General features: G+C 36.7%; 1 protein-coding gene across 1 annotated transcript in view; it reads left to right on the top strand.

Annotated features, from left to right (window-relative positions):
* Window positions 1-19398, top strand: part of LOC121425385 — a 68808-nt gene extending 49410 nt beyond the window's left edge. The window contains exons 5-6 of the mRNA XM_041621416.1: window positions 2264-2432; window positions 12588-19398. Of these exons, the coding sequence (XP_041477350.1) occupies window positions 2264-2432; window positions 12588-14454 (2036 nt within the window). The 3' untranslated portion in view covers window positions 14455-19398. The remainder of the gene's footprint in view (window positions 1-2263; window positions 2433-12587) is intronic.
* Window positions 19399-21278: the final 1880 nt, after the last annotated feature.

The following is a 21278-nucleotide window of genomic DNA, read 5'->3' as shown; positions in this document are numbered from 1 at the left end:
CAAGAACTATTTTCACAAAGATAGAACTGTGCATTTCATATTGTTTTGTTGATCGTCTGGCCATAAGTTGGGAAATAAATTCCATTCCTATCTGAATTGCATATTGTATCATTCTTTAAATTTGCTTTTGATAAAAAGCTAGCCCTTTCCATGTAGCTATGGTAAAGTTCAGCCAGCTAAAACCCCCATCACACTAGAGGCGGAATGAGCCGAAGCGCATCCTAAAAATTCTGACTGCATTCTGAGAGCATTTCAGACATTCGGGTCCATTCTTGTGACCAGCCTGAATGTTTTGCTCATGTTCAAAACTTTCTAAGTGCATTCGAAGTGGAGAAATATCGAACGACATTCGAAGTGCATTCTTACTGCTCTCTGACTGCATTCTTGATATTCTTACGACATTCTAAGAGCATTCGAGGCATTATGATCGCATTCTAGAGAAAGAGAATCACATAAAACGCGGCCAGCTGCTGTTGTAACGTCATTGGGCAGTAGAAGTCACCCGGTCATGTCGCAAAAAAGGAAGACATTTTTGCAAAAGTAGTGAAAATTTCAAATTCCCTCCCGAATGTGGCACGAATTCTGAAAGTTCTTCATTCCGGCTGGTTCTGCTCGATTCCTGCTGATTCCGAATATGTGTGACAGGGGTATAAGGAGAAATACTTGTTCATGTATATTAAAATAGAAACCAAAAGTTCATTCCAAGTATGATTATCCATGGAAGATTCATGTGAAAATCATCTACACTTATAATTTCCTTGTGGAAGAATCTCCCAAATAGTATAATGTCAGAGCTGTTATTTTCGCGTACAGAATTTTTCGCGTATCGCGGGGGTCCCGACATTTTCGCGGGTTGTTAAATTCGCGATCGGAAGATGTACGATACATTTCCACAGCATTTCAAAGAAGCAAAACTAGTGCAATTCATGTGCAAATCTACACTCCTCAAACTCACCATGCTGATATGTCTTTTGTACATAAATATGTCCCTGTAAAAACAGTTACAAATTGTGGAAAAAGTGTCTTAAATTTCACTTTTAAACCTTTAGATCTAAAAATTCATCATGCCACAGGATCTATAGGGTTAAGCAATCTTTGGAATTTGTGTTTGGTTCGATTCATTTTTCAAAAAGTTGGTAAAAAGTGCAAAATTGTGGAATTTTGTGAACAGAATGTTCACCTTCAAAATTCTGGTCATATGACTTATGAATATTAATGAGTATGCAAATAGCTACCAATACGTGTGTATAGAGTCAATCAGATGACAATAAAATCAAATTGTTTTATGGAAAATACATTTAAATATTACAGTGAGTGTATAAATATTGACAAAATAATGTTGAGAAAATAGTTTAGGCCCTGATTTTGTTTGAGAAATTAAAAAAAGTGAAATTCTAGCTAACTTTTTTGAATCAATAACTGTACTTTCTAAGCCTATTTTTTTGTACATTTAGAGGTGCATATCTCCTTTTTTTCACTATGCAGGATGTTTTCTATAGCAAAGCTTTGCTGTTGGGGGCATTGGCGCTGACAAAGAAATGTGTCAATATTTTCGCGTGTTGTTAAATTCGCGGCCGATTGGCAATTCGCGGCCGATTGGCAATTCGCGAAATCTGCGAAAATAAAAACCCCGCGAAAATAACAGCTCCTACATTATAATTATACAGTACAGCCAGAAAAGAATTAAGCCACAGTTAAAGGTGTTCTAAGAGAACAGAAAGTTTCACGAAAGTGATCTGAAAATGCCTTAGCCTTTCCTTCCTTAAAATGACATTACCTCTACAGTACTTTTCCCACCATAGAGTCAGCTTATAGGAGACAGATCCACTGTGGTTCATGAAGAAATTTGGAAAGGCAATCATACTCTTTGAATTGGTTGTATTTCATTAGATAAGGGATTATCATCATTGTATATTTATTATTTATTTTCTAATTGTTTTTTCTCGTATGTTTACAATATTTTTGTTGTTATTCTGGATTGTTATATTATTGCCCCTATATGGTCATTTTACTTTGCTCTTGTGTTGAACACTGAAAGATATCTCACCCCTTTTCATACTCTCACATCTGGATTTTAAAAATTGTTTCATATTTCCCTTTTCTGGGAGGGGGGGGGGGTGGGTAAGTGACTGGATATATGGCCTTTTTCCTGTTTCTTGTTGAAAACTGAATAATCATCGTCAAGTGAGCAAATGATGTTTGGTCCAAAAGTAAATTGATTTAATTGAAGTTTTCACTTTTCATTTGTTCATTACCAACACAGTAACATCTGCTGTGCAGCTAGCAAAGAAAACAGATCAACCTTTGGACCTGAGCAAGAACGGCCTTGAGGATGATTTGGACACTTCAGAGAATGTTGTCGAGGAGGAGGATGGTGAAGATAAAGATGATGAAGGATCGATGCTAAAAGTGCCTGCCGTCATGGTCCAAAGGTATCCTAATGTTATTTCATCTCTCGTTCTTTTGCTTGATTGCATGCAATTTTTTAAAGGGGAAGTTCACCCTGAAGAAAACTTTATTGTAAAAATAGCAGAAAAAATAGTAAAAAATATTGGTGAAGGTTTGAGGAAAATCCGTTAAAGAGTAAGAAAGTTATTAGAGTTCAAAGTTTTGGATTTGTGACGTCATAAACGAGCAGCTGCCCTGTGTGTTATGTAATATAGAATACATGAAATTCGAATTTTGTATGGTTCCTGATGCCTTAATTTTGTTTTCTATTCATGATCGGGTGTGAAATGATTTGCCTATTGATATACAAAAGGTAGAGTGAAAACCATTTTCAATTTTCTGAGAAAATAACATTTCATTGATTTTTTACCATTCGCTATGTAGGAATGCTGCTCGCATATGATGTCACAAATCAAATTATTGAAATTCTAATAGCTTTTTAATCACTTGATGATTTTTTCTCAAACCTTCGGCAATATTTTTTGTTATTTTTTCTGCTATTTTTATAATAAACTTTTTGTCAGGGTGAACTTCCCCTTTAATGTATTTACAATGTGTGTGTTTATTTACTGATTTATATATTCATGTATTTATTATTTTTTTGGGGAGGGACAGTTGTCCTGGAAGGTCTTCATGCTGAAATCAAATTACTCAAAATGACTAGATGAAAGGGTCAGTAGAGTGCAACTACTGTTAATAGTCATATTGAAGAGTCAAATTGAAAAAGAAAATACTTAGAAATATGACTAGGCATATCAGTTGCAGTGGCAGATTCAGAATTTTAGGGAAAAAGAGTGAATGCAACAAGTAAATTTCAAAATAGAGGGGATATAGATGACCATAATGATTTGAAAACAGAGAGGGCTCACATCCCATGTGCGCCCGTCTAGATCCACTACTACAGGTGTTGTGACCAGCTGATTTCTGAATTTTAAACTTGTTTTTTTTTTTGGTAGTTGCGTTCTTAGGGGTGGGGGAGGGTGGGGCACTTGCCTCGTGAACCCATTGTTCTTATGGCCCTTAGATTTGATAAGTGACAAGATTTCACAAAGCCAATGTATTTCACAATGCTTTCTGTCCTTCAAAAAAGATGTTGTTTTTCTGACTTTGATGATAGAAATACCTTAAAAAAACTCATTAAGGAAATTGAAACAAGAATCCCCAACGCCTTTGGATATATGGCTCATAAGTGATTATCTGACATGTTCCCCCTTTCTTTAAAAAAAAAATCTAATTCTTCAAAAACTATTGGATGAGGATTTCCTCCGAAAAGACGGCGTAGCGAGGGAAACTAATACCTGATGGATTCTGTCGTTGTTTAAATCTCAAACTCATTGGTGTTTTTATTAATAGCTTTGGGGGCTCTTAAAGGTGCTGAAACGATTTTCTCAGTCTACTTGTTTGAGGCCCATTTTAGACATGAAAGAAGCTGATTATTGAATGGTTGTATGTACAGTGCATCCCAGAAAAAACAAAGTCTCAATTATTTAACATATCATATTCACAAGTACATGTGTAGATAGATGACCTATCATTGTATTGTCACCTTTCACCTGGTATAATGTGAATAATTCCTTTTTAGCATGAATGAGTAAAAAAAGAATTTAAAGAAAGGATATCATAGTTCATAAAATAGGTGTATTATTTCAAGCATCACGATTGGCCAGTACGCGTCACATGACATCCAACTTTTTTTTGTGCACTGCACAGCAGTGCAAAAGGTGCATTTGTCATGATTCAAAACTGCCCAATTTTCTCCAATAGTATTCTGCATTATTTATATTACATACTGGGAAGCTTTAGAAGCACTTGTGTGACATTGTCATCCATCTTGAAATGAGAGCACAAGGGGTTCCTATGAATAAATTATATATTGTTAAAGAAAACATAGGAAGACAGCTAAGAACTTTGGAAAGAGGCCAAGGATTGTGCATTGTTCTTGTTTTTATAAATTTGCAATGGAAATGAAATGTACACAATTTAACACTGTGCATAGTTTGCCAGTTAGGAAATTGATCTGCATTTTTGTATATCAGTGGTTTTACATAGTATGTTTTTAAAAGAGGTTTCATAGTGATCATCATATTTCATTGTATTTTGAACAATAAACCTTTTCCCAAAAGAATTAACATCTGAAAACTTAATGACAGGAAAGTTGAGAATATCATGACAATTTTTATAATCAAACTTATTATCAATGGTTTTAAACTAAGGGTTTATCTGACTGAAATCACAAATATTAGTCAATTTGCAAGATAAAAGGGGCCCCTTGATGATACATGTATTTCATGGTATTTAGATTTGTATTTATTTCTGTTGTTGTTTATCAGTAACCCATTATCATTTTTTAACCTGAAAAGACTAAATGACTTTTATTTCATTGAATGCTTTATTAATTAATGATTTTTAGGTGGAGGGGTTGGGAGTTATTTCTCTATTAAATTATAAGAACTAAATTATTGTAAATGTAGCACTAACATAATTAAATTACATCAAAATAAAAATAAAAGCAATTGCTATGAACATGTACATGATTGGGAATAGTATGAAAATTGGTAATTTGCTATTTTGTAAGGATCCAGGTTCTAAAATTTGTCTTGTAAGTCTTGAAAACCCAGTTTCCATGGAAACCTTAGAGATTAGACATGTACCCTAACAAAGTTCATTCCATGACCATGACTTGAATGTGTTAATTTCATGACTATTATGTGGAACTACATAATGCAGATGAGAATGCCTGCGGTATTCTACTTGTTCCTGTCTTCTAATTACTTTCTTTCTTCTCTTTTTTTATGCCCTTGACCTATTCCCAAAGAATATCAAATGAAAAAAATCAAAAATTGTTTTTTTCTCAGATGTACTGTAAATTCTTCAATATCACATGACTTTCTGACATGTGCTAGGGCATGGGTGTGAAATACACAGTTTAATGATTATGCATGCGTATTGTACATATGATATATTTACAGACTACAGACCCGTCCGCACCTTGCCCTTCTACTAGGGAAGGACACATGGCCCCTACATTTGCTGGTTTATAGCGGATTCCCCAGCACTGTGCCCCCTGATGTGCTTTTTTCGGGACAAAGCCACAAACAGATACCACAATCAAAATGTGCTGGTAGCCAAGGGGTGAAATTTGTGTGGGGAAAATACAGTTCTGCGAAAAACAGGCTCAGCAATTATGCATATATGTATTTCCTTTTATATTGATCTGCATTTTGTAATGCTGGTACTAAGTAGCGTTAGTAGGGATAGTGCATGATGAATAAAATAAAACAGACTTGTAGTGTATTGTCTGGCAGAAGCTCAGGATTTTTTTTTTTAATTCAACCATAATTTGGGATTTGGTGTAATGGCTTCATCAGGAAGAAAACGAGAAAGAGAAAGAAGAAGGAGAAAAGGGAGGAGGAGAAGAAGAAGAAGAAGAAGGGGACTGAGAAGTAGAAGGGGAAGGAGGAGGAGGAGCGGGGAGGAGGAGAATAATGGAGGGAGGATGAGAAGGAGGGAGGGAAGATGAAGCAGACAGAAGGGGGAGAAAAAAAGAGAAAGAGAAAGAAGAAGAAGAAGGAGGAGAAGAACAAGGAGGAGGAGAAGAAGAAGAAGGGGAATGAGAAGTAGAAGGAGAAGAAGAAGGAGGAGGAGGAGAAGAAGGAGGAGGAGGAGAAGAAGGAGGAGGAGGAGAAGAAGGAGGAGGAGGAGAAGAAGGATGAGAAGGAGGGGGGGAGATGAACCAGTCAGAAGGGGGAGGAGGAATACTAAAGAATTGCTTTTAATCTATCCTTTTGTTGGTTGTTTATTGTTTTGTATCCCTTTGTAAAAATAAGAAGAAAAATGGCATTGTGAGTAAGTCAATATCCGCCTTGTTCTTTTCCCTTGGAGGTTGCACTGTACTTTTTTAGGCTTAATCACTGTCAGAAACATTTATCCAGTCTTTAGATCTGTCTTTTAAGGACTCATTTACTGCTCCTGTCTAATGGCGGATCTTTTTATTTCTTTTGTGTGACCCCAAAATATTTTGAGGGGAATCATTTGGAATCTAATGGCAATTTTGTGTCCTGTTTTCTCCTCAAATAATGCGGCTGTCTGCCGTGATGTCATTATATCATTTAGTCCGTCAGCCCTCATGAGGGGCTAATTGGAAAGATATTGGAAAGTATTTTGGGGGGTAGTTGTTGGTGTACTTTGCGGATCGCTCGCCGATCTATCCCAAGGAATGGCTTGAAAGGAGGATCTGAAATGTTGCTGTCTTCTCTGATATACCATCAAATCACATTAAAAATAAAAGTTGTGGCATATCTTCTTGACATTTCTAATCGTGCATGCACTATTTCTCAAACCAAATATGTCACAATTAATATATGCGATGTACCCCTCTCACGTTTTTATCCACGGTATTGTCATGAAGAAAAGTGAATGCACTAAAATCAAAGAAGAACAAAGAAAAACAAGAGTTTGAAAGAGAGACAGAGAATGATAAGAGAGAGGGAGAGACATAGAAAATGAGAGAAAGAGAGGTAAGAAGGATAAGGAGGGAGGGTGGAAGAATAGGAGAGGGGGGTATGGAGGAGGAACAAAGTGCAAAATCTGTTGTCATTTTAAGTCGAGGGAATAGACTTTCAAATTCATTCACTGTTTTTCTCTGTGGTTTGCGAGCACAAGTCTTGATTTTGTGGGCTATTCTTCCTTATAGATAGTTCTATTTTCTCTGGCACAGTACATCGGTGTATAGGGGAGAAACTAATAGTGTGAGTATTTCTAGGCATTCATTCAGTTATTTCAGATTGGAGGAAGAACATATTTGTTATTTTTTGTTGAGGAGGAATGTGTGGGAGCTCTCTGCCAATAAATGTTCCTTTTTGGAGCTTGCCTGCTGCTTGTTCCCAATGTGATTTTAAATCTTTGATCGGTGGGAACAGGAATTAAATGAATTGAAAGTGGTGCTTCTTAGAGGGTTAGCTAAGGGACTAAGAGGTAAGTTTGTTAAAGGTTGCAAGGGCTTAATATTTTGCAAGTTCCAAGTGTGTATTGAAGTTTGTGTAGTCTCTCTTTCTTGGTATACTCTTTGAAAGGAGAAGAAAGGAACATAGAACAAGAGAGAAAGAAAGATGGAAGAGATGGGAAAAAAGTGATAGAAAGATAAAAAATATATTTACCTGTATATTGTATAAAGTCATATCCATGGGAATCTACGAATAGATCTAAACTTAATTCTCTTGGGACCAAGTATATTGGAGTTTACGGAGAAATAAATTCTGATGAAAAAAGAGGAGAATAGAAATTGGCTGGAGGGCATGAAATATGAATGAAATTTCAAAAATTTACCTTGAAGCGATTGTCACTTGGAAATGTATTTGAAGTTCGAAAGGCACGAGTCAATTTTAATAGACACTGGATGTAGGGTGGTGCACACGCATACGCCAAAAGTGGACTGAAGCTGGTGTTGGAGGGAGCTCAACTTATGTGTAGGCCCTATCACCTCCCTTTTTTTGATTGCTGGATTGAAGCTGCCTTGGACTGAGTCCACCTTGAGATGTGGTTTGGAGGCGCCTCCAAGCCGGCGTCAGTCCTGCAAGAATTGGTATGTGTATCGCCTCCAAGTGGACTCGGGCCGGCTTGACCACTAGCAAGCAATGGTTATTGCTAACGAACAATAGAGAATGTCGACAATGAAAAGTCAGGCGACTTGCGTCATATTAATAGGCGACACGAGGCCGGCTTAGGTGTAACAGGGGGATAATGATCTCAAGGCTGCCTCAGTCGACTTTCAGCGTATGTGTATCACCACCTAAATTGAAGGGGTGAAGGGTGGCTTCAAAGCCGGCATCAAAGGCTGCCCCAAACCCGACACATGTGTATCAGGGGCAAAAGTTGTATTTGCTTTCCCAGAGAGGAGCACATCTTTCGTAAAGTCGAGATTAATCTGCTTTTGGTACTTGAATTGGCAACTATCATTAATTTTCTGTTTAATTTCATGCTGTGAAAAAAATGTCTCCCTAGAGAAGATACTGAACCCCTAATTGCTAAGTTTTAGAGCTCAGTTTAGTAGTAGAGCAACTGTGCTAAAATGAACTGCTAAAATTTAGCTGATGCAGAAGTTTAAGGTCCTTTCGGGAACTCGAAATGATCAGTTATTGGTGCCTAGAGACATCTCTCAATCAAGGCAGTGATGGTGTGTCTTCGTATTTTGTCTAGGTTTCAGATGCTAATGTCTTGGTCTCATTATCTGTTTGTTGGGAATATCTCTGAGATATGTCTTAGAGGCCGAGACATCGGCAAGACACTGAAAAAAAGAGCTCAATTTGAACAAGTTCATGGCGCTGCTTTCCTCCAATATGTCAGTTTTTGATAGTCGTAAGACATGCCTTGCAGGGGGAAAATAACAGGGAAGGGGGGGGGGGCTGCTCAAAAGAGCACTGGAAAGTAAAAATGAACTCTGTAATTTTATGTTTATATTTGATCGATAGATTTTTTTTTAAAAAGGTTACTTTTTATTCAGATGTTATTGCATATTTCATTTCAAAACTATTTTTGTCCGTTTGGAATGTTTATCTTTCCTTGCAGAACAATTTAATGAAAGAAAGAGGAAATTTATAGAAGTAACTGAAGGGTAATTGACTTAAAACTGATCGAAAACTCACATTACGACAGGCGCATAGACAGGGGCAGTGGGGGTGGTTGTTAAAAAAAATATCCCCAATAAGAAAAAAAAAAGAAGGGGAAAAAAGAGAAAAAGAAAAAGCGAAGGGAAAAAAGGAATGGAGAGAATAGCGTCATTGTTTTCCCTATTTTTTGTCAAAACGATAAAAACCTGAATGTGACACTCTCTCTTCATGGCTATGCGTTTTGAGTTGGGCCCATTTCCGTTACAACTCAAATTTTCCTCAAAAATCGCACCATTTTATACGATTGTATTTTTTTCTTATGTTTGACATCCTATATCCCTAAAAGTATATATATTCTGAAAGGAAATTGTCTGAGGAATTCAAAAATGCAATCAGAAAAGGCACAGGGTAATATCATATAAAGTTAAAGGTCAAAATATATGGAAAAGTGTGAAAAAAACATACTTCCCAATAAATCTGGGAATCAGATAAACTTTACACCCTATAGGGAAATAACATGCATATTTCAACTCTTTAGAGTGAGACCTTTCCAGTGATATATAACTTGTTGGGGATAACTCTACCAAAATAAATGGGCGCAATCATCTTTTAAGACCAAATTTCACATCACAATTTTTCGGGTAAATATGTATCAATGCTTGATTGACCCCTAAAATATTAATTAGTCTTGCCTTTAGTTGCATAAATACACTTGCAAACACTAACCAGTATAATATAATATATTTACTGTGGTTATCATGAATAAAAAATGATTTCATTTGACTCAAATCGTGGGATTTGTCACCTCTTGGCTCAAAGACCGATGGACCACAGGTTGACAATTGAGAGTCAGGTTTAACATATAAAATATAGGAAAAATGTGAATGCACAATGAAAAGTTCTCATTACTGCTTTAGCCTATTCAAACTTAGTGTGAACAAAAACAACTAACATGATATAAATAAATCCATACACCTGGCAAAAATACTTTACGTTATTTTAGAGTGTTACATTGTATATTTTAAATATATACCCTCTTGCTCAACATTCTGCAGGACATGGTCTCTTGGTGCTGGGTCAATGGAATGTCAATGTACGTAACATACATGTACTCTATGGGTACATTCGCCTCTGTTTAGTTTAATCTTTGTACCAGTTTCATTCTCAAGTACTTTTTTGTTTAGTTTTGTTTTATAATTTGGAAAAATATTCTCTGAACACTTTTGTGCCAGCCAAATATGTGTCATCTACTGATTTATAGATGCAATGTGATGTAACATTAAGAAAAAAAGTAAATAGCATCAGATGAGGGCTTTATTGCAACAAACAAGTTTTCATTAGTTAAAATTGCATAAAAGGTGTATTTGCTATCTGTTATGTTACCAGAATAATCTGAAGATTCGGACACAACAAAGTTATCACTATCACTCTATGCTGTCAATATCGAAACCATGAGGTCATAATTATTAAAACAATAGATTGATTTATCTCTGAAGCCTTTAATTAGTTTGTGCTTTTCTTTTTGAAATTTTTGCAGCTTCTAAATTTTATTAAAGGTGTAACCCACAACAAAATTTTATCTTTTCTCATTTCCTATACATCAGACAGTCACAATTTCAATCATGTTAATTTCATGATTTACATCAAGTAATTATACTAATTAGCTTAATTAGGTATCCTTTAAACTTAAAAGTTCAAATTTGACCCACTTGTGATTGAAGAATAAGCTACTGAGCCCCAAAACTATTACATATTTACATGTACATGTAGGTACTGTGATGTTACACATTTAGTTTCTTAATGAAATGAAAATTTATGCTCCCCTCGTCTACCACCATGCAAAAATGGCCAATTGATGTTACATAATTGCTAATTACTGGTAAATGAAGTAATTTCAAGTATTTCTTTTTCTTTCAAGTAATTGGTATAAAGATTCCCTTTAATATGATACCAAATATACCTACATGTATGTAGCACATGTATTTCAAGTTTTATACCATTAATTATTTCTGTGCTTGTCGTGCCAATGTAACGATACCACCTATTTGCGGGCCCAACATAAAACGCATGGCCTCATACAAAATTTTGCTTATGCTCTCCACTCGGGGGGGGGGGGGGAGGATATTGAAATTGCCTTTCTCCTTTGTTTCTCACACTTTTTTCCTACATGTGCTTGGTTCTTACCAGAAATAAAAAAGTGTACATTGGTGTATTTTTTAGATATTGTATTGACACTAAATTTCCGCTCTTCTGGTCAGAGCGGGTAAACACTACCGTCACTCCCCGAGTCCCCCATTTGCTATTTCTTCCTCTTTTCAGCAAGCAATTTTTGGTAAGTATCTGCTCAAAGGGGCAGGCATTGAATACATGTATGTGCCATGCTATATGCAAAGGTATATATGATGAAACTTTATTTTATATAGCTGTACATCCATCTCCCGTCTTGTTTTGCGCCATTATTTCGAAATTCTGAATATCACTGAAATTTCTTAATCATACAAAAGGAAGCGCTTAATATTATCGAAATATTACACAGTTTATTTTCTCTCCGTGGTTCACTTGCCTGAGAAAAGAAAAATCTGTCTTCTTGCTTGTATCATCCCTTTCACATTTTGAGCTCTTTTCTTCTTTGTAACAAAGTAATATAATCTAGGCCTAAGCAATGTGAAAATTAGAGCAGGTTAAGATTGTAGAGGAATTTCAGAGCTTCAACGCCACTCATGGGAAGGAATATTTCCTCACGTTATACCCGTCTTCTACTCTGTTTTGCAAGTTAAAGAAAATTAATGTGGCTAAATTTTTTTGCGATCAAATCTGATTCAACCAAGCTAGGCATTGTATACATGGTATATAACATTTTTGAAAGATTTTGAAATGATCGAAATGATTAGAGATTAACACTATTTGCAGTGAGTCATATGCACTGCACAGACCTCATGCGTGGGATTGCACCAAAATGTTCAATCCGACCATTTCACCTTTTTTTATTGACAGATATTGAATCTTATTGCATCTGTATAGTAAGCCTTTTGAAATGTATACCACTGCCGAACAAGTTTGAAGGCGATATCAGTGTATGATTGGGTGGGCAGATGGTCCGTCAGTCCCTTTAAATATTAAGGTCGAAGTACTTCCTCACTTTTTGCCTGATGTTCATTAGACTTGTACACTCATCACTTGGTCGAAGAAAAGCACAAGATACTTAAGTATGGTATTTGAAACAGTGTTTCCATTTGTTTAACTAAATGTGGTGTTGCCATTGTAATTGTTATGATAGTGGCATTTTTTTCACGCATACGGTTTTCATGATAAGGCATGTCATAATAAGGTATTTATCACCTTCAGTGATATTTCTAGTCTTTACTTTGATATTCCTTCTGAATTACTTGAAAAGAACTTGAAACCTCACAATGACTGTTTCCATCTTTTTCACAATAGGATTTTTACCTTTGCACATACAAATTACTAGTTCAGTTTCATGTTTGTTATGAATGAATTATTGATGTTATTGTTCCTTTGTTTGTGTCATTACAGATCTAAAACGAAGAGTACTCGCTCTTGCCGCATCAACGGTTCAAGTACATACACGCAAGAAGATCTGAAGTTAGCTCTGAGAGAGGTCAAACTTGGTAAGATCGGCACCCGGCGTGCATCTGTCCTCTACGGTATCCCACGATCCACCATCCGAAATCATCTGAACCGCAGCAAAGCCAACAAACAGGAGGAAGCCGAGGAGGTGGCCCACCCGACAGCTGTGGAGGAAGTGGAGATGAAGATCCCGAAAAGGTTGCCCTACATCAGTGATCCAGTCAACAACAAACGTGTGAAAGTAGAGAGAAACTTGATCCCCGAACCAAACTTAGCATTCCCTTTTACAGCCTTGTTCCAGCAGTACCAGCAGCAGGGTCTCAACTACGAGGACTGCTCAACGGACGAGGTTGTCGGCAAGCTCAGGAATTTTCTGCAGGGCAGGTCAGCTGGGGGAAGCGGCAAGCTGCCAAAGTTGGCAGGGTTCGATCACGGCCTTGACCAGGCTCTTGTGAGAGAGCTGGTGATGACCTGCACCAAGGTCGGGTCTCTAGGAACTGAAGAGGATATGCAACGGAGAGAAAACTACGCCAGAGACCTCGGTCAAGACAAGCTACCCAACCAAGTGTTCCAGCACCTTATAGGACATCTTCTAGAGACGGAGAAGGTGCATCTGTTGAGCGGGAAGAAGGACGTCCGGCAGCATATAGGTATCGCATCGGTCATACGCCAGCCTTCTTCACCCAAGCAGGACCAAGACGTGAAGGTGCCTTGCTTTAAACCTGTAGTGTGTGATATTGGTGGAACCCAGGAGATGGACAAGATGCAGTACTGTGACAGCAGCAGCTCCAGTCATAGCAGTCCCACAAAGTCCTTCTCACCCTCCAACAATAACAACCAAGCCAGCCACTGTGCCTCCTATGATTCCATGGTGCCTGCATCCAGTAAACGGCCCAAGCGAGGGCGTTACAGATGCTATGACCGTGACAGTCTCATCCAAGCTGTAAACGCAGTACAGCGTGGTGAGATGAGTGTCACCAGAGCTGGGAATGTTTATGGTGTTCCTCATTCAACTCTTGAGTACAAGGTCAAAGAGAGGCATCTGAAGAGGATGGCAAAGAAAGGGCAGCAGGTTCAGCAGCAACAGCAGCAACAGAAGACATCAGCAGAGAAAGGGGAGAGCAGTAAAGCACCAATCTTAGGGGTACCACCGGGTATTCATTTGCGTGATGGCCCCAGTGTACCCTCAGCACTCGCCTCTGCTCGACCATATGAGAGCTTTGCGGAGAAGCTTAGAGCCATGAGTGAGAAGCAAGCCCTGCAGAATAGCTACTCCTACCTCAGGCAACAACTGGAATCTCAACCTGCTCTTCTGGCAAGCCATGGTATCAGCCTGCCTGCAGGAGGCCTGTCTCTGTCTGAAGCTGACCGCTACCGCCTTGAGGAAGCCCAGTCTACACTTGCTGCACACACTCAACTCGCCCTCACCGAGCAATGGGCCCAGTGGTTGCACAAGCCGGTGTTCTCTTCGCCTTTCTTCAACATCTACACTCCTCCACCCGCTGCTCTGGGAATCGACCCCACGGGGATGTTCTACCGGATGGAAGATCCAAAGCAAGGCGGAAGCAACAGCAACAAAAAGCCTAGCGTAAGTGATGCCATCAATCGCCTTGTGGAAGCCCATCTCTACAGCTCACTCTACAACCCTCCCTTTGGTCCTGGTGGATCTGACCATGGCATACACTCCTCGATGACCGGCGAATCGACCTCCAGCAAAGAGGCTGACCAATCGGATGACCAACGTTCCAAGCGAAGAGCTACCCCTGAGGACGGCGAAGACAGGCCTCAACCCAAAAAAGCCTTGAAAGCCTAGATGCAAGTTGATGAGTCACATCACTCTTGTCTATCACATTTATCACCATACACCTTTCTGCTAACTAGTACAGATTCTAGTCTAGTTTTCTATTCAAATGGATGAATGCCCATCCATGCTTTGTATGTACCACAATGGTGGTCAAAAAATTGAATATATCGGTATTTATTTATTTATTACTTTGGTGTGTTTCAGACAGTATGGGTTCTCTCAGATGGAAAGTGCAAAATCCTACCTTTATTTATGTAGATACAGGTATCAACAAGTGCAGTCCAGGTATATCAATATTATTTCCCGTTGGTCGGAAAATGTGAGATGAGTATATATTTTTTCTTGATGGGAAAAAAAATCATGTACTTTGTGCAATTTGTTTGTGTATATGATGCACTTCTCTGTAGCACAGGTTGAATTTATTTGTATCCACTGTTTTTTGGTTATATCCGGCTGCTGTTGACAGTGTAGTATGTATAGTCTGTGCATTAATAGCTTAAGACCACTTTTACATTGTAAATATGCTATGTTTCTCACAATATTGATCCTTTTTTGTAACGCTGTAAATGGTTTCGATCTTGAAGCTTTTTTTTCTTTTGAGCCAGTTAAACTGTACTTTTGGATATCAATCAACTCAATCACCTATCCATCAATTCCTTCTAAAGAGAATTGGTGTTTTTTTTCTAAAATTTTCAGGTTATCATTTTTCTATTGTGATATTTTATTCATAAGGAAGCAAGCAATATTTTAGTTTTGCTTCGCCTGTAGAGTTACGTCTGTCCTTTAATCTTTGATGCTGGGAATTTCATATGAAATATGATCAGAAATAGAAAAGTTTTTCTGAAAATTGTATTCCAATTCCAGAGAAGTGTGTCTGTTTTTTCCTGATAATGAACAATTGAATTGTTTGAAAAAAATCATTAAACTCCCTAAATTGAAAATGCAATGAAATATGCTATCACCATTTAAATCGGCAATTATGAAGTTTGTGATAATTATTCATTTCAATTCATTTTATTATTTTTCACTCCATATGATTTACATACGTCAGGGAAAAATGGTTGCCTGTTTGAGAATTGAAAGCTTATTAACTTAGACCCTGAAAAGTCTATATGTGGCCTGTTAGAAAACTAACATTTCAAAAATAGCATTGATGGAGATATATAATTACTAGGACATTCATTATTCTTTATCTCCAGGCCATTTTCTACTTCAGTGATTTAAGTTAATCAATAATAAGTCCACTAGAGTTTCAGTATCTTATTAAAGCCGAAACCTTGTGAACGTCTGAAGTACTCATTAGGAACATTGTGCAATATACCATGATTATTTATATGTATAATTTGCCCTCTGGTTGAAATTGGGATTAGTCTTGCAGTCTTGCCCTAAGCCCACACAAAGTGTAATATTTATGCTTCTAAGTTTTCAGTCTCATTGGGAAATTATACTCACCAACCCAGTTTATACTTGACTCTATCTTGATGGCCTGAAGTCATATTATTTTGGTTATTTTTACATTTGGTATGATTTTTAAATCGTTTTGCACGATGCATCACGGGTTAGAATTATTCTGTGCAATTGTATTATATTGTGTTTACAGCTCATCATCTTGTCTTTCTACCCCCGTGATCATGTCTCAAGATACTCATTTGCCATGTGCAATTTGTATTTTATCTACTGATTTTGTTACTGATGTGTTTCATATTTAAAGTTCCTTTTTATGATACACTCTATAGTCTAAATATCTTGGTTAGATGTTGGTTTTTGACTGTACCAACATATCCAATCATGTTTCGTGTAATGGTGAATCTTTTTTAAACTTAAAAAAATGTATAATATATCCATAATCATGGACGTGAACCCAGTCTTTAATACAGGGTTTTATGCACATGTACATGTATGCTTCAGTTACTTTCGTTTGCTTTAATTTTTGACTGGGGGACATGTATTTGCTTCTATCTTGTCATGGTCCAAGAAACTGCGCATTAAGCAGCAGGTGATGGGTTCAAATCCCATCCCACTAATCCTGGTTTTTTATATTTTTACTTTTGGATAAACCGATCCAACACACTGGTAAATGCATCATTTCACATTGAATTGAGTATATACATGTTTATTCAGCTTAATGAAAAGAATGTTGTCAAACCACTATCTGATAAAAATCTTCGATAAACTTACCCCAATCTCTAGCCAAAACACAAGTTTTCATGTGAACTAAGTCCCATATTTAGGTTTGGCGACATTTCCAAAACTGAAGATTTGTTTGTTTTAAAATGGTAAAACATGATCGATAAGTACCGGTAGTAGACTTTGCAATTGTCTCTTAAAGTGACCACACACCTTATTATTGGTCTGCAACCCAATTTTGAAATGAAATGTACATTTTGATATGAACATTGATACTTTGATCTTAACTTGGCCAAATTCTAGATTATCATAAGAGTATTTCAGGTCATATTTATGACAATTAACTACTCTTTTTATAAGAATAAAAAGAAGTTTGATATACATGTACAACATGTGTAATGATAACAATGTCAGCAATCATCTAATTGGTTACATTTTAAACCAGTTTGGACTGAATAATAATATATACTGAATAATGATATATATGATATATATAGCGCCTTTTCCATTTTGATTAAATGCTCAAGGCGCTGAACTCCAAGTAAAAGTCACTTTACCCAAAATATCAATATTAATGCATTCTCAGTCATTTTGTGCCTCAAAAAGGAAGATTATATTTGATTATTTTTATGGGGAATAGGTAATGTGAGATTTCTTCCAAAATTGTATCACAGCTCAGTCGTAAGGTGTGTGTTTGACCTTTAGACTTACATTCCATTGCAAATTGTTTCTTTGCTTGTGAAAACTGACCGTTTGACCGCTCTCCCTTTTCTTCTCTAAAAGTTCAGGAGGAAATCAAATCTCTCCAGGGTTGATTACTCTCTGACTCTTAATCTTTATTCTTGAATACAAATGCTTGATGAATTTTAAAGATCATATTTTACATATATTCCTTTTCATAAAGAGGTATTCAGTGTATTTCCGCCTTTACATTTGTTTCTCAAAAATATCACAAGGAAGTGAACTGTATCTTAATTTATATAGCAGACATTGTTTGTGTGAGAATTGTCATTATTAGTAGTATAATTGTGTTGTGCATTACTATTTCCTTGTCTTAGTGAAACTCTTTGAAGTGTTTTGACTTTTGTTCATCATGTGCAATGTTTTTTTTTTCACAAACAACTCGTGCAATCCATGTGCTTACTCTTGCGATTGTATTGCTACATTGATATTCACATGGACTATTTATAATCATTTTCACTTTTATGATAACCTCAATCCTGTGTTTTTTTTTAATGAAAAATGTGATTTGCTGTTGAGCCTGTATTGACTTTAAAAAGTAACCTATTGTCTGTCGTAATCTCTGACGTAAGACATTAATGGAAGTTTCTCTTTCAATCAATTTTCTCTTGGTAATGACCTATCTGTAATTTCACCTTTCTCTCTTTGTTTTCTTTCCTTCTCTCTCTGCACACTTTCTCCTGGAAGAGACCATCATTGCATTCAATATTTTAAGAATTCATTCACAAAGGAAATCAATATCCAGAAAATATCTCATGATGGAGTATGCATTGATAAAAAGATAACATTTCTTTCTGGTTAAGAATGTGAATGATGGAGGGAGGTGCATCATAGTGATTTTGAATGACCGTCTCGAATGCACCGTTACTGGTGCTTGCTGTAAAGCAATGTTATTGCCAAAATGATAATAAGTCGACGCCATTCTTCCTAAGTGGATGGGCACTGCACACATGTAGTCACATGTGGGACTATGCCAAATTATCAGCTCAACAATTTCAGCTGTCAACTGTTATATGTTCATTATAAGGGCATTCAAAGAGTAACCATTTGCAGGGAACCGTTTTTATTGTGACATCCTTCTAAAAATCATGGAAAGAACTGTATAAAAACTCAAAATGATTATTTAAATACTTTTCAACTACTTCTGTAAATTCTGTTTATCTTCAAGTTGATACTGACATATGTGTATAACATGTATGTGATCTCATGAGGAAGAACATGTGAAACTGGAAAGGAAGAAAATCAATTTACCTTTACATATGGAGACTAAACTCAATTCTTTTTTTTTATAGTTAAAAAGGCAACTGGTTATTTTAAATGCAAGAAAAGTTGGATTTGAACTGCAGGCCCCGTAGCATAATTCTTAACAATTGATTCCAAGGGGGTGTTTCCCAAAGATTTAAGTATGACTTAGAGTCACACTTAAATACTGCATTGCGTACGGTATGAAAGGCTTGACCGCATTGGTCAGATCGTGTCATGAGGACGCGCACTAATGCGTATCTATCAATAAGATCGCGCGTTGCATATTATGTACGCGTCGGCATTTAAGTGCGACTTAAGTCATGCTTAAATCTTTGTGAAACACCCCCTGGTCTGATTTCTATGATTGATTGCATAGCATGGTGTTTATGATCAATCGTAAATATCGGCCTACAATCAATCGCAGAGATTTATTATAAGGGGCCTTTCTCATTTTGTATTATTTGTACAGGTGCACAGATAGGCAAATCTTAAACCAACTCACCGTAGTAATCGTGGGTATGCTATTCATAAGACGCATTCTTATTTACAGTTAGAAATAAAGTGAACCAACTCAATCGTAGTAATCGTGGGTAGATTATTCATAGGACGCATTCTTACTTACAGGTAGAAATGAAATGTGATTTTGTTAAGGTCGAAAAATTGTGCTTGCATTTTGAAAAACGTCTAGTGTGAATGAATTTATTACAATGTTTCATATATTGTGAAATGGACTGCTGGATTATGATTGATGAAATGTACAATGAATGGAATGTGCCTCATAATTGTATAGATATATTGATTAGAAAATGAAATCACTATCTCGGTGGATCGACGATGATTTGACAAATATGTGTTTTTATCTAATGATATAGGTAAACGTGTGATATTTTTCTCAGTGTAAATGCAAATGAATGAATCATTCCGCTGTTTTCAACAAGAGAAAATCTGTGTTTTATAATGTTCACCTTTCTTCTTCGCCTCAAGGGAGAAGGTGACAGAGTAACCATGTGACAAATATGTATCTTTGGTGGTATGTTTTGGGTAGAATATTTGTGATCTTTATTTGTTTGGACTTATTTTGATATTTGGTGTTTGATGACTATAGTGAAAATGAAAAAATGCACTTACACAATGGGTTGACTTGCAGTCATTTTTGTACACTTGCCTAAAGTTTGAAAGAACATACATGTAGTTTTATCAATCACATATTGTGAATATGCAAACTGACAAGTGATATTATTGACCTAAAAACAAGTTTCTTTCTTGCATATTTATTATCATAAGCGGTGAATCATGAGTTGAAGTCTGATCTTGTCAAATCAAGCAAGCTGCATTTTATATTGGTGGACCTGAATTGAATTATCAACATCTTTAAGTAGGTATTTTAATATTCTTAATGTGTATTTTGCAATGTAGATAAAAGCACAACATTTGCACAGTAACGCATTCAAATCCACGGCACGCGATGATCGGTATACTTTTGATCGTTTTAATCAAGGAAAGATAAAAAGCTGTAGATAAAATGGGAAACCCAGTTAATTTCAAGAAAGGTTTCAGGAAAAATTGAGAAGGAAAAGTTACATGTTGCACCTTGTGATTGTTGCACAATTAAGTCAAGAGCGAGTACATGGCAAGTACACCTTAAGCTTGCAAAAAAATGAAACAGTGTCACAGTGAGGTAGAACCCCCCCCCTTGATGGGACCGAATGAAAATGTTGTTTATAATCTTGAGATTTTGCACCCATACACTTTTATTGACAGTGTGCTTTGTTTGAGACAAACTTATTTTGTCAAACAATGCGGTATGACATGCACCATTAATAAATCTACCATTCGGACAATGAGAGGGCATAACAAAGTTCTTATTGGTATCAAAGACTTTATTGTTAGAATATCCGTTGGTATACGTTCAGCACAAGCAAAGTTCAGGAGGAAACTTGCTAAACCAACCACAATGATGGTTGTTTCTTACCGGTACCCGATTAGCACCTGGGTGAGAGTGGCAAAGTGTGGATTGGCGCCTTGCCAAAGGGCGCTAGGCCATGGTGGGATTCGAACACAGTCCAATGGCAACTCTTTGTAAGACGGGGTCCTGAATTATGTGGTCCCAAAGTGATTTGTCTTGTAAGAGCTCTCAACAATGGTTGCTCAAAGTAATGACACCTTTCCCTGTCATCTAAGTGTAATGTTGCCTTTCTGGTTAAGAAGTGTCAGGCAAGCACCCAATCACTTGTGATATTTGAGTGCAATATTTATTTGATATGCACCATTATTGTTAACAGTAATACTGGATAACTGTTGATCCACTTTAGAGCTGGAATATATTTTACCAAGGTGAATATGTTTGGGGAGAAAAGTCACTTCTGTGACACTTATGTAGATCAGGATACTTTTGCTCTCATTTTAGATCATGTTTGAGCTGTACCTCTTTTGAGGATCTCACTAAAAAAAAATGGAAATAAAAAGATATTTTAAAAATCCCTTATTCATCTCAAGTAATACTAATACAAATATATAACACACTGGTTAGTTTTAAGAATTATCACAATTCTCATGCCTTTCAAGTTCTGAAAATTTCAACCTTCTTAAACTTGAAGCTGGAATGAAATATGTGGAAATTAAGTATATTGAGACTTATCTGCTACATCCACAATTTTTGCATTTGATATTTAAAGGAAAAAAGGATGCCTACTGCATGAACATTTTGTCCTAGTTCTTAA

Source organism: Lytechinus variegatus, chromosome 12, assembly GCF_018143015.1.
Source record: "Lytechinus variegatus isolate NC3 chromosome 12, Lvar_3.0, whole genome shotgun sequence".
Classification (NCBI taxonomy): Eukaryota; Metazoa; Echinodermata; class Echinoidea; order Temnopleuroida; family Toxopneustidae; genus Lytechinus; species Lytechinus variegatus.
The sequence above is the reverse complement of the archived record's forward strand: the minus strand, read 5'-3'. Positions and strand labels throughout refer to the sequence as shown.